The following is a 13,554-nucleotide window of genomic DNA, read 5'->3' as shown; positions in this document are numbered from 1 at the left end:
TTGACATGCTTAGCATAATTTCTCCAAGATGTCTGCTTCTTTAATCATAACTGACATTATTGTTTTGGGAACAGCATGTTTTTAAAATGGAACAAGAGGAATATACAAAAGAAGAAATTGATTGGAGTTATATCGAATTTATTGATAATCAGGATGTTCTAGATCTCATCGAAAAGGTTAGTATTGTCGTCTTCTTTGCTTGTGTAATTGCTTGTATTTGAGTCCACAAGTTATCCTTGATTATTTCGTTTAAAAATGATAGCTAATTGATGTAGGCATGAAAAGGATTAGCTTTTGCTTGTTGATTTCTTTTACCTTTCCAGGATTCATGTTGGTGACAGTCGTATTTATGGTATTCTTGATTTTATGGTGAATATCTCTGATTGAACAAATCCATTGTATATATTGTTTAGAAGATAAAACAATAAATCTATTAAGCTAAAGAAGGGGGAATGGATTCCCTATACAAAGAGCCTCATGACTACGCCCTTTTTAGCCACTGCAATAGCTAGGCAAATTTGCCTTTTTACTTACATGAGTAAACAAAATGTCTGGTGTAGAGGTGAGGTGTCTACTTTCATTAAACACAAGGCTGAAATCCCACAGCTATGTTCTCCCACATTTTTATTGTGCAATCTATGGCAATGTGAGATTTAACTAGTGTTTCAAATATCGATACTATCGGCCGATATATCGGCCGATATTATCGGTATCGCACCACTGCGAGACGATATACTCGCGATAACCTCCGGAAGATACCAAAAAATCCCAAATCTAGATATCGGCCGATATTATCGTCGATATCGCACGATATATCGACGATATCGGCTTCGAGCAATGGAAAATCAAAAAAAAAATTGAATTAGAAAAAAAAGAAAAAGAAATCGGAGAGTACCTGGCTGTAGTGGTGATCGGAGGTGGGCCATTCGACAAGTAAGTGCGATTTTCTTCCTATTTTCTTCATCTTCCCTCTTTCTCGGAGATTCCGGGGAGGAATCAGGCCGGATCGACCTTTCGGAACGAGATTTGAGGGGAGGAACTGGGTCGGACTGCGCGGATGGAGAGATTTGAGAGGACGAACCCTAAAATGAAGAGGGAAAGTGAAAAGAGGGGCGGATGGGGAAATCGGTTTGCGTACCGACTTACTCACTACGCTCTTATCGTACTGAGTAAACTCTGTAGGGCCCATTGTTTGGTATATAGTTCATCCACGCCGTCCATAAGTTTTTCCAGATCATTTTAGGGGTTGACCCTAAAAATAAAGTATATCAAAATCTCTAGTAGACCATACCAAAGGAAACAATGGAAGTATTGATTTCCACCGTTGAAATATTTATAAGGCCCCAATGATGTTTATTTGTCATCCAAACTGTTCATAATATCATAAAGACATGTATGAATGGAAAAAACAAATATCATCTTGATCTAAAACTTCTGCGGGCCCCCAAGAACTTTTCAACGGTAGTCTTCAATTCAAACTTTTTCAGGTGGTGTGGTCCACTTGAGCTATGGATATGATTAATTTTTCTTTAAAAAGCCATGAAATTATATGATAAAATGGATGGCCGGATTTGATAAAATGCATGAATGACAGTGGGCCCCACAGAGTTTACTCAGTACACAGTGCGCAATCCGATTCGGCGGATGGAAATAGGATTGCGTACTAGTTACTCAGTATGCTTTTATCTTACTAAGTAAACTCAGTTGGGTCCAACTTGAATGTATGCTGTTTATCCAATCCGTCCATAAGTTTTTTTACATAATTTTATACGTTGAGCCTAAAATTAAAGCATATACAAAGCCCAAGTGAACCATACCATTGGAAACAGTGTTGAATAGTGATTTCGACCGTTGAAATCTTTCTAGTGCCCAAAGTGATATTTATTTCTCATCCACCATGTTCATAAGATAAAAAAGACTTGGATGAAGTGAAATAAAAAATATCAGCTTTATCCAAAACTTCGGTGGCCCCTAGAAATTTTCAATGGTAGTCACTCATTTCACACTATTTCCTGTGGTGTGGTCTACTTGATCTTTGGATATAATTTTTTTTTTTGATATATCGAACTGAAATTAACTTTTAAAATGGATGGATGGTGTGGATCAAATAGATAAATCACGGTGGATCCCACAGAGTTTACTCAGCACGCTTAGCATACTAAGTTACTTAGTACGCAATCCGCTTCCCCGCCGATGGGGTAAATGCTTTCCACCGTTGAAACCTTTCTCCACTGATTTCTATGGTGGGGTCCACTCGAGCTCTGGATCTGACCCATTTTTTGGCTCATGCTATAAAATGATATCTTCAAATGTATGGATGGTGTAGATAGAAAAAATACATCATGGTGGGACCCACATAACTTGGTGACGTCTCGTGCCTCCGTCATTGACGGGTATTCACGTTCAAATGCGTACTCAGTACGCTCTTATCTTACTGAGTAAACTCTGTTGGCCCACCGTGATTACACGTGGTTTATCCACGTCGTCCATCCATTTTTGTTGATCATTTCAGGCGTTGAGCCCTAAATTGAACCATATCCACAACTCAAGTGGACCACATTACAGGAAACAGTGGTGAATGAACATTGACCATTAAAAATGTTGTGGGAGCTATAAAAGCTTTGGAACAACCTGATATTTATTTTTTCCCTTCATTTGGGTCTTTAGGACCCAATCAACAGATTGGATGTCAAATAAACAATACAGTGGGCCTTAGGAGGATTTTAAAGGTGGATATCCAATCATTATTGTTTTCCTCTGGTGTGTCCACCTTTGATTTACATCCCTATGATTTCTTGTATCAACTCCTAAAATGATCCGTAGAAATGGATCAACGGAATGGATGAAACAAATACATTATGGTGAGGCCCACAAAGCACCGACCATCAGCCATGAGCCCGGTGTCAGGGGGAGTAGCCAATCCGTCTCCCCGCGCACGAGACTGACGGGTTGCGTAGCTAGACTGCCTACCGAAGTGACGAACCAAGTTCTGTGGGGCCCACCATGATGTATGTATTGTATCTACATTGTCCATACATTTAGGTATATCATTTTAAGGCATGAGACAAAGAATGAGTCAGATCCACTGTTTTCTGGGCCTTATAAAATTTTAATGGTGGGCGTCACTCTCTCCACTGTGTTCTATGGTGGGGTCCATTTGAGCCTTGGATTTGACTCATTCTTTGGCTCCTGCCCTAAAGTGATATCTTCAAATGAATGAACGATGCGGATACAACAAATATATCATGGCGGGTTCCACAAAACTTGGTCACGTCACTTTTGTAGGGGCTAGCTACGTCTCAGCCTGTCAGTAGCTAATCCGCCTACCACACGCAACCTACAAGAGGTGAAAGCCATTGTACATAGGTGTCATGCAAGGAAATGATATATTTATAAATATTATGCTTTTCAATTTAAATATAGTTGCGTTAGTTTAGTTAAACATCGCATAACTTAGGACCCTATACAAAGGAAATTTATTATGTGCATCTTTTTTTTTGAGATGTTATGATTTAAAAGTGTGTATTAAGGGCCTTTTTAACAATCCCCAAAGTTTCATTAAAAAATTCAACCATTTTCCCAATGTTTCCCCATGTTTCCCAAAAAGTGCGATAAACTATGCGATACAAACGATATATCCCATGCGATAACCGATACGTATCTGTATCCCAAGGGTGCGATACATTGTGCGATACCGATATTTCGAACACTGGATTTAACTTCAACTATAATCTCCCCAGAGAATTATGACTGAAAATGCAGAATGCCTCTGTTAAAGAAAGTGCCTATGTGTGCACTGGCCGGGAATCAGGCTTGAAAACTCCACGTGGATTCGTGGACAAGACCTTTGTTGTCTTTAAGAATCCACCTGCCATGCCAGAGGGACTGGACGATCTAGCTGAGATGCCATAAATATTCAGCTCTCGAACACCTCTGGCAGCAGGGTACTAGCTACCTGCCAGAAAAGCCAACCCATGGAAAGCCGGAGTATTGAGTGTCTACATTTCAATATTACCTTTGGTTTTTTCTTGCAACTTCAACTTGGATATCATGGTATCATTGGAAATATGGCTATTCATTTCCTTCCTTCTCCAAAGCACCATATCAGAAGCATTTCCAAAGTGCCTTCCCATTTTTTTGAATGGTCCATTCTTCTTCCAACTGTTCACGTCACCAAAGTTCTTGCTGAACATCCACAGACCACGCTACCCACCTTTTTTTTTTTAAAAAAATTTAATATCATCTGAACTGGAATTAAGTTCTCTAATATATAGAGTTGAGGCCAACGCCAGTTAGTTGGGATGATGCTTAAATGATAGTGTATGGAGCAGATACAAGAGGCTGGGCAGTTCCCAAAAGCAGTGTGTGAGACAAAGTACCAAAGCCAAAGGCGTTCTGCTCTTTATCCTCATGGCTAGACCTTCCACAATCAGTTTGGTTCTCATTGTGTTCAAGGAATATCAAGGAAAGAGGAGAAATCAGCAACGGAAAAGGTTTTTGAGTCACCTCTTTGGAGTGTTGGGTAGGCCCATGGTGTGCCGTAACGGCCATTACTGGGCCGTGAAGGCCATTACGTAAAGGTAACGGTGACAACTGTTACACGTTATGAGGTCGTAACAGCTGTAATGATTGTTATGGGAAAAAAAATGACCCATAATGGCAATTACAACTCCCATAATGGCTCATTATGCCCCCTTTAAAGGCCGTAACACAATATTGTCAAAATCGTTATTGTATCGCAAATCGTAGAAGGGGTTGAATCTCGTATCGAATTGCAAATCGTATTTTTTATTTTTTATTTTTTTGATTTTAGAATATTCATATAAAAAACAAATGAAAAAATATAAGTAAATCAAAAAAGATTAAAAATTCGTTATCATCCATTTCCCTTCAACTTGCACAAATAAAGTAATACATGTCATGATATTATCAATTGAGAAAATGCATATGGTATACATAGCCTAATATTAAAGGATCCTTGTCTTTTTCCTTTGTTTTCTTTTGTTGTCTTTCGAAAAATTTACCTTAAAAAATATACAAGAGTTCCTTAATAATTTTGTTCTTTTGTACCTTTTAAAGTGTAGAATCATCGTAGAAAAAATGACATTCAATTCCATTGTGAATAGTATATTGTTTTCTTTGTTTTGGGTTTTTGAAAATCAAAATCCCCAAATCTCCTCTTGCCCCCCTCTCTCTAAAGAAAAAAGTTGAGGATATATTTAATAGGGGAGGCCTTTTTCATGTTTTATGAGCAAAAAGGGTACAAAGAGAGAAGAAAAATTGAATAAAAAATAAAAAAAATTGAATTTTAAAGTAATTTTGGGGTCCATTTATGTAATCTGTGATTATCATATGATTCATACAATTTGATACGATTATTGTATGATTATTTAGGATTTGTGATTTGGGTGTACGATACACCCATACGATACGATATGAACATTATGATTCATATCGTAAATCGTACGATTTTGATAACACTGCCATTACAATCCATTACGAGGCCGAAACATGCTTTTCAGTTTTTTTTTTTTTTTCAATTTAAAAAAGAGACCGTAAAGGCTGTTATGGGGGCCGTAACAGCCATTACAGCCCGTATCGTAAAGGTAACAGTGGTGGCCATTACAGCCACCATTACCGTTACAGAATACCCGTAGGCCTTTCATCTGCGTCACCCGTATCTCGTTAAGCATCTTCCTCCCCAATGAGTGGACCGAAAAATAAACCATTCAAACCCAATTTGAGGGCTTCCATCCTTCCACCACTGCTGGAACCATGTATTCCAAAGGGAGCCTGTAACCTCTAGGATAACAGAACCATGCCATAGTCATCTGCCATAACTGGCTAGGCCTATATTCCTTAGACTTCTGACATCAATCTTCCCTGGCTCCTGTACTACAATCATGAGTGAGATCACATAATGGCTCTTGGTAGCGTTCCTCATTTTGCCGACTCCTGTGGCAGATTTGAACAGTTGTAAGCTGTAACATCTTTTAGTTTGTAGACGGCAATTTTATTTTGCTATGCCAGATGATGCAGTCTACTATTCCAAGAGCTTCCTTTATTCATTCCAGCATAATGTTAGATCGGAAATCCAGAAACTAGTATTTGAAAATATTAAATATGTTGTTTTAATGGTTCTATTTGATGGTTGGTGACAAATTGTGTATTAAAAGAAGGGTAAGTTTCGGTGGATTAAGGGCTATTCGTTAAACGCAAAGTATCTGCTACAACTTGTTTTACCAGAGGCTTACGTTACACCTAGTTTTTTTTTTTTTTTTTTACATGTGCGAATCCAACCATCTTGATTGGACTATCCATCACTTCCTACCACTATTTCAGTCCACAATGCAAAAATCTCACCAATCAGATGACCCCCTTTGGATGCTGATTTTTTTTTATTAAAATTATTATTATTATTTTTTATTTTTAAATTATTATTATTATTGTAAATATCATTCTTTTACATGAATGAATTGGTTGGCTAATCTCATCTAACATAAGTATTCCTTTAGAATGATAAGCGATCCAAGTTGTACCGTTGGAGCTCATTAAAATAGATTTTTCAAGTTAATGTTTAGATCTGATTTATCTGCTTGATCTTGAACATCCGTGTCTTGCATCCTATTGATTGGATGGTCAGGATTGTCCCCGTTACTGTGATTCTTTCATCATCACTTGCAAGGGCCTGCTGGAATGATTGGACAGTCTGGGTTGACAAATGGACTGTCCCAAACTCCGGGAGGCTTTGTCTTCTTGCAGTCTTCTGGGCCATTTGCTTAAAGCGGAATAACTGGGTGCTTCAACAATGTGAAGGGATTGGTTAGAGGGGTGTTATGTACCATCTGTCAGTCAATTAGAGATTGGGCCCCGGGTTAGGGATTCTGGGTTTGGGTTGGGTTTGAGCTTCGCCCTCTTGTATTTCTTTCCTTCCTTTGGCCTTTTAGCCTAGGTGTTCTTTTTTTTTTTTTTTTTTTCAGTTCTTTTGGTTTTCTGTTCCTGTTCTGTTCTTTGATTTTTTTCCCCCCTTCTCCCTGTTGCTCCCTTCTTTGTTGTTTTCCTTTTGTATTTTTCCTTTTGGATAATATTATCATCTTTCAAAAAAAAAAAAAAAGGAAAAGGAAAAAAGAAAAATCCTGTGTGTCCAAAGCAACTAGTCGCATTGCGAGCTGATGATTCGATGAACTGTAGTAGATCCTTTCCCTTTGTTAAATAGCTCCTAATGCATGAATCATGACAATCATGAAGCTGCTCATGCATTTCTTGCCAACTTGCGTTCCCCATTTTGATATTCCCTGTATGAGATGTTCTTCTTTAACCTCTTGAGACATTTCCTTGTCCCTTGTGGGTATAACATTGTGTCATATTTATTGATGATAGATCTTCAAGCAATGAATTTGTGGGTTTAGGCTGCTTTTGGCTCATGATCATCTCTGAAGTATAAAACAACAATTTGATCTTGGAATTTTTTCTCTTAGTAGAATTTCCAAAAATTCAGCCGATATCAAACTTTGGCAACTTATTTTTCTTATGAACTCTGGCTGTTAGAGAGTATATTTTATATTTATGTTTGGTGCTTGCAAGAAAACTCTTCACCTTTGCTATTTAATCTTCACTGTCACTAGAGATAATGATGTCTTCAGCATAGACTGTCAAATGTATTCATGGAAGAGCTAGTCCTTTTTACAAACGCCGACTAATCACAAGCACTGGGGTGAAAGCCAATTTGAGAGGGCTTTACTAAATGGCGCGAACACATGAGGGACTTGTTTAAGTCCATACAGTGTTTTCTTCAGTGTGCACAGTTTGCCCTTGGATCCTGGAGGATGGAAACCTGGAGTTAAGGACATTTACACTTCTTCCTGCAAATCACCATGAAGAAATGCATTCTTCACAGCTAAGAGGCTGGTGATAATGAGCTGGCACTGGAAGAAGAACTCACTCCGAATGAATTCAACCTAGCAACGGGAGCAAATGTGTTGTGGTAGTCTGCTCCAAATTGCTGAGTAAACTCCTTTGCTAGAAGAGGAGCTTTATACGAGCAATGGAACCATCAGTGTTATACCTTCTTAGAGTGTAATACCCATTTGCACCCAACAACATTCTTTCCTTTTGGGAACTCAACCAGATCCTAGGCTCCTTGCTTGTCAAGAGCTGCTATCTCCTCATTCATAGCTACTTTCCAACGAGGATCTGCTAAGACATCTGCATCTCAAAAAGGAATAGAAATAGAAGAAATGGATGAAAGAAGTGCTTTGAAAGACAAAGAAGTCACTTTTGTAAATTAGGGTTATTCTTAATAAAAAAGGGTTAGAGATCACTCTAGTTCTCTAATACTATTTCTCTCCCCAAATCCTTCTTGTTTCCTTCTACAACACTGACAATCTGACAGTTAAAAATTCAAAAAAAAAATTGCTTAATGGGGATCTTTCTTATTGTATTGGAAAAAATTACTTGCGCTGACATGAATATTATTTCATGGTCATTGGAAATTCTACTAAGAGTAGAAATTCCCAAGATTGTGAATTATTTTTCTGGTGGGCCAGCCTTAAGCATGAATGTAGTTTTTTGGAAATGTAATTGGTTTGTTCATGGTGGCAACTCAGTTTGGGATCTGGTTGATTCAATTCTCTTTAATTAACTTCTGGTAGTCTCTATCCTTTCAAAAATGTAGCCTTAAGCATGAATGTAGTTTTTTGGGAAATGTAATTGGTTTGTTCATGGTGGCAACTCAGTTTGGGATCTGGTTATTATGCTTCTCTTTAATTACCTTCAGAAGTCTCTATCCTTTCAAAATAAAATAAAATAAAATAAAAATGGTAGACTCTATTAGCAACAATTTTCAGAGCTGCCTGTGCATCCCTTGGGAGATTACTGCAAAAATTTTCTATCTAATGTAATTGACCTTCCAATTAATTCTTAAACAATATAAATTAAAATGACATGAGGTTTGCTAATTGATATGCTTCTCGAGGAGAATATTTGTTAATTAACTTCTGGTAGCCTCCTGTTGCAAAATTGCTCAGAGTTGCCTGTGCATTCTTTATGAGATTACTGCCAACAAAATTTTCCATGAAGTTTAATTAACCTTCCACTTAATTCTTAAGAAACATGAATTTGAATGACACTGACATTCTCTGATATCCATATGCTCATCAATCATCATCATCGTCATCAAAGCCATATCCCAGCCCAATGGTGTCGGCATATGCAGGATATTCTCAATCGATGAAGATACTGTTGTTTGAGAAATAAACTCTATGATAAAGAATGCTTTTTTTTTTTTTTTAGTGAAACCAAGCACACGCTAGGCTGTTGTCGAGCTACGGAAAGCAATCCAGGGAGAATGTGTTAGGATAATCCATACATTCATATTCAACTACTAATTTTCCAACCTGAAACAATGTTAATGATAGCTAGTTGGCAGTCCGTCTCTAGTGCCACTGTGAGAGAGAATGGGAGTAATACATCCATTGAAACATGATATTGCTGGAAGTAGGACCCAAACTTCTGAAATATGAAGGCCTCTTTTCCATACAAAGGATGAATTCTTGGTATCACACTGTCACTAGCCAATGTAACCTCTTTGATGCCACCTCTGTCCATTCTTTGGTACATCACTGGTTCTTCTTGATAGCAAACTGCGGAAATTGAATTTCTCGTAGATATTTGTAAGGATGTCTTGGTTTGAATAGTGAATTTGTGGTGAAATTATAAAAACGAAAAAGATAATAATGACGAATTATTATTTCCAGCACGCACTGGGTTCATTTGAAAGCTTGTAATATAGCATGCAAATCAAGTGGCAGATATTGTGAGGTATTCCTCGTCATAAGCAAGTTTTGTGGGCTTTACTGCATCTTTCCCTTGAACGTGTTTTTCATGTAATCAAAAGCTTTCCAGAATGTTACGACATGATATTTCAGTTCTGTTTACTTTTCTTTGCATTTTTCTGAACTGTAAGATAAGCGTACATTCCTTTTATTTGTCCTTAGTTTTTTATTAATTTTTCTAGATATGTTAGTTGGTCATAGAGTTGACCAATGATTCATTAGGGTTCCAGATTCGTTGAGTTTTCTTTTTAACATTTTATTTTATGGCTTCCAGAAGCCTGGTGGGATCATTGCACTTCTAGATGAGGCATGGTATGTGATATGACATGAATCAATAGTTCAACTACCTCACCCTATTGATTTCTTTCTTTTCTTCTTCTTCTTCTTTTTTTTTTTTGCTAAAAAAAAAAACTTATATTGTTATATTTGAATGATTGAGATAGCTGACACGCTTTTGTTTTGTAGTATGTTTCCAAGATCGACTCATGAAACATTCGCTCAAAAGCTGTACCAGACATTTAAAAATCATAAACGGTTAAGCAAGCCGAAATTGTCGCGCACTGACTTCACCATATGTCACTATGCTGGTGATGTAAGTAGCCATTATGCATGACTGTGTGCAGTCCCATCAGAATCGTAGGATGCAATGCTCATGCAAAAATTTAATTCATTTTGCAGGTCACTTATCAGACAGACTTGTTCCTTGACAAGAACAAAGATTATGTTGTTGCCGAGCATCAATCACTCTTGTGCGCTTCAAAATGTTCCTTTGTTTCAGGTCTGTTTCCTCCCCTAACTGAGGAATCATCCAAATCATCAAAGTTTTCATCGATAGGCTCACGTTTCAAGGTATGCTAGTGTTATTTCTCTATTTGATATACATCGTCTACTGGTTCTTTTTGCCCCTTGAGTTATGAAACTCTTTCTTATTTATACAGCAACAACTGCAAGCTCTGTTAGAAACTCTCAGTGCCACTGAGCCACACTACATTCGCTGCGTAAAACCCAATAATCTTCTTAAACCAGCAATTTTTGAGAATATCAATGTTCTACAGCAGCTCCGGTGTGGGGTAAAAAGCATTAAACTTCTTAATTATTCATTTATGGTTTTTTGTAATAAATCTGAACTGCAGTTATTCATGTTCAAGACTGATTTATTGCTGAATTTCAGGGAGTCATGGAAGCAATTAGGATAAGCTGTGCTGGATATCCTACTCGACGAACTTTCTGTGAATTCATAGACCGTTTTGGCATCCTTGCTCCTGATATTTTGGATGGGAGGTAGCTTGAGCATTTTTCAAATATTTAAGGAAAATTTTGTTTCCTTATGATGAAGGTACTGACTTATTTATGCACTAACATTTTATGGTAGCTGTGATGAGGTTGCTGCTTGCAAGAGGTTGCTTGAGAAGGTTGATCTCAAGGGCTATCAGGTATATATACGATCAATTGACATGAGATGAGATCTTACTCACAATTTGTTTCCTGAACAATCCTGTTTGCCCATTGGTTCAGATGTTATCTTTAGTCATGTTTTGCACCAGGTTAATGAGTTGGCTGAGTGTCTGGACTCTCTCTTACTATTCTGCAAGATCTGCCCCTATTGCGACAATTATTTTTCTTCCATATTAATTAAAATTTCATTTATCAAATATCCATTTTCAATTAAGAAGATTCACTTAATGGGAGGATGTGTGGATTGGGGAAACCCCTTTACAGGATGCATTTCCAAGGCTAGCGTGCCTCTCTCCAGATTATAGTATTCTGTTAGCTAGGTGCTTCTGTTTCAGTGGAGGTCTAGTGACTTGGTCTGTAATGTGCTGTAGGAACCTCCCTGACGAGGAAGCTGAGTTTGTTTTGCTTCTGGGTTGCATCCATCTTTGCTCCCTGGTGAGGGGGGATGCGGACCTCTGGTTCGGATTGCTTCTCAGTTCGCTCCTTCTACAATTTGCTCCTTTGTTAGTGGATTGGACCACTTGTATAAATGTTCTGAAGGATTGTAATTTTTCTTTTTTTGGTTGGATTGTAGTTTTTGCACTATCCCGTGCCTACTCTTTAAATAAAATCATCGTTTCCTTTCCAAAAGGAGGAGGAGGAGGAGAAAATGCTAACTCCTTAGACTAATAATTTTTAGTGAACTTTTTCCATTGTGTGTGTGTGTGTGTGTGTGTGTGTATATATATATATATATCAATTATTGAATTTTACTCGGATGTGCTTGATTTTAATCAACTTGTTGACTGCAATCAACCTGTGTACTAGACTATTAGATAGCGCTTGATTGTAATCGACCAATGTAAGAATCAATTACATCGTGCCTGTGGGAGTTTTATGCCCTCATTGCCAGACCCCAGCCTGGATAAAGGAGGAAGGTTGCATCTGGTTGACAGCCGGCATCGAACTTTTGCCATAACTTCCAACATGAATCTGACAGAAGAAGATTCATGTATCCGACCCCAATTAGTTGGATAAGGCTTGGATGATGATGATGATATTGTGCTAGCTTTGCATATGCTTCAATTACACCTCCTGATACATGCTCTGGAGAAGTGTTCTAACTCTTTCCAGTTTAAACTTGCAGATAGGTAAAACAAAGGTGTTTCTTAGGGCTGGTCAGATGGCAGAACTGGATGCCCGCAGAAGTGAAGTTTTAGGTAGATCAGCTGCCATCATCCAAAGGAAAGTCCGTTCGTACTTGGCTCGCAGAACGTATATCTCATTGCGACGGTCAGCAATACAGATTCAAGCTATATGCAGAGGTATTACATACTGTTAATAGTACCTTAATATGCGGAGGTCTTTTGTTTGGAATTTTTGATATACCTCAATGGATAGGATTAGCATTCTTTATTCTATACCGGTTTTGAGCTGTATTTAATTTTATATTATGCTCATTTCAGCACAACTTACACGGCAACTTTATGAAAGCATGCGAAGAGAAGCTGCCTGTCTGAGAATCCAAAAGGATTTGCGAATGTATCTTGCGAGGAAAGCCCATAAAAACATTCTTTCTTCAGCTGTTACTATTCAATCTGGTTTGCGTGGTATGGCTGCTCGTAATGAACTTAACTTCAGGCGGCAGACGAGAGCTGCAATTATGATCCAGGTAAGATGATTTTTTGTTCAAATTCATGACTATAGATCTAAGAGAGTATTCATGATCCAACAATCTTCTATTATATTTCCATGATGCTGTGATGACAAATATGTCAAAGGAAACACCATTCTAGTATTGTGTTTGACTGGGGTTTTTAATCCTTTCTATTTCTTTTTCATCCTGGATTATGAACATTTTTAATTCTTTATTCCAGAGTCATTGCCGCCAATACCTGGCTCGCTTACATTATCTGAGGACAAAGAAGGCGGCAATCACCACACAATGTGCCTGGAGAGGAAAAGTTGCTAGAAGAGAGCTACGGAATCTGAAGATGGTAAACATATTTAATTTAATTTTTTTAATCTACAAGGGAGAAGATGCAGTGTCCTTTTGTACTCTTCAAGTTGTTTATTCATATGGGCAGTAGACTAAGAAATTTTCACATGCTTCGAGATCATCTGCTTACCTTGTTAATTTTGACAAACCCACCGTTGGTAATCTTTCAGTATGGACTCTGACAAGTCCCTAAAGTTTTGTGAAAAAGAAAAAGAAATGAAACTTTAGTCTTGGAGAAGAAAAAAAAGGCTTACTAGTTTTGTCAAAACTAAAGTTTCATCTAGAATA

General features: G+C 37.8%; 1 protein-coding gene across 1 annotated transcript in view; it reads left to right on the top strand.

Moving 5' to 3' along the window:
• Window positions 1-13,554, top strand: part of LOC131245699 (myosin-6-like) — a 57,200-nt gene that overhangs the window by 15,651 nt on the left and 27,995 nt on the right. The window contains exons 13-22 of the mRNA XM_058245321.1: window positions 75-176; window positions 10,108-10,145; window positions 10,299-10,425; window positions 10,512-10,682; window positions 10,772-10,903; window positions 11,005-11,114; window positions 11,206-11,266; window positions 12,415-12,592; window positions 12,734-12,939; window positions 13,145-13,264. Coding sequence (XP_058101304.1) covers window positions 75-176; window positions 10,108-10,145; window positions 10,299-10,425; window positions 10,512-10,682; window positions 10,772-10,903; window positions 11,005-11,114; window positions 11,206-11,266; window positions 12,415-12,592; window positions 12,734-12,939; window positions 13,145-13,264 — 1,245 coding nt within the window. The remainder of the gene's footprint in view (window positions 1-74; window positions 177-10,107; window positions 10,146-10,298; window positions 10,426-10,511; window positions 10,683-10,771; window positions 10,904-11,004; window positions 11,115-11,205; window positions 11,267-12,414; window positions 12,593-12,733; window positions 12,940-13,144; window positions 13,265-13,554) is intronic.

Source organism: Magnolia sinica, chromosome 5 (genome assembly GCF_029962835.1).
Source record: "Magnolia sinica isolate HGM2019 chromosome 5, MsV1, whole genome shotgun sequence".
Classification (NCBI taxonomy): domain Eukaryota; kingdom Viridiplantae; phylum Streptophyta; class Magnoliopsida; order Magnoliales; family Magnoliaceae; genus Magnolia; species Magnolia sinica.
This window is presented reverse-complemented; position numbering and strand designations above follow the sequence as displayed.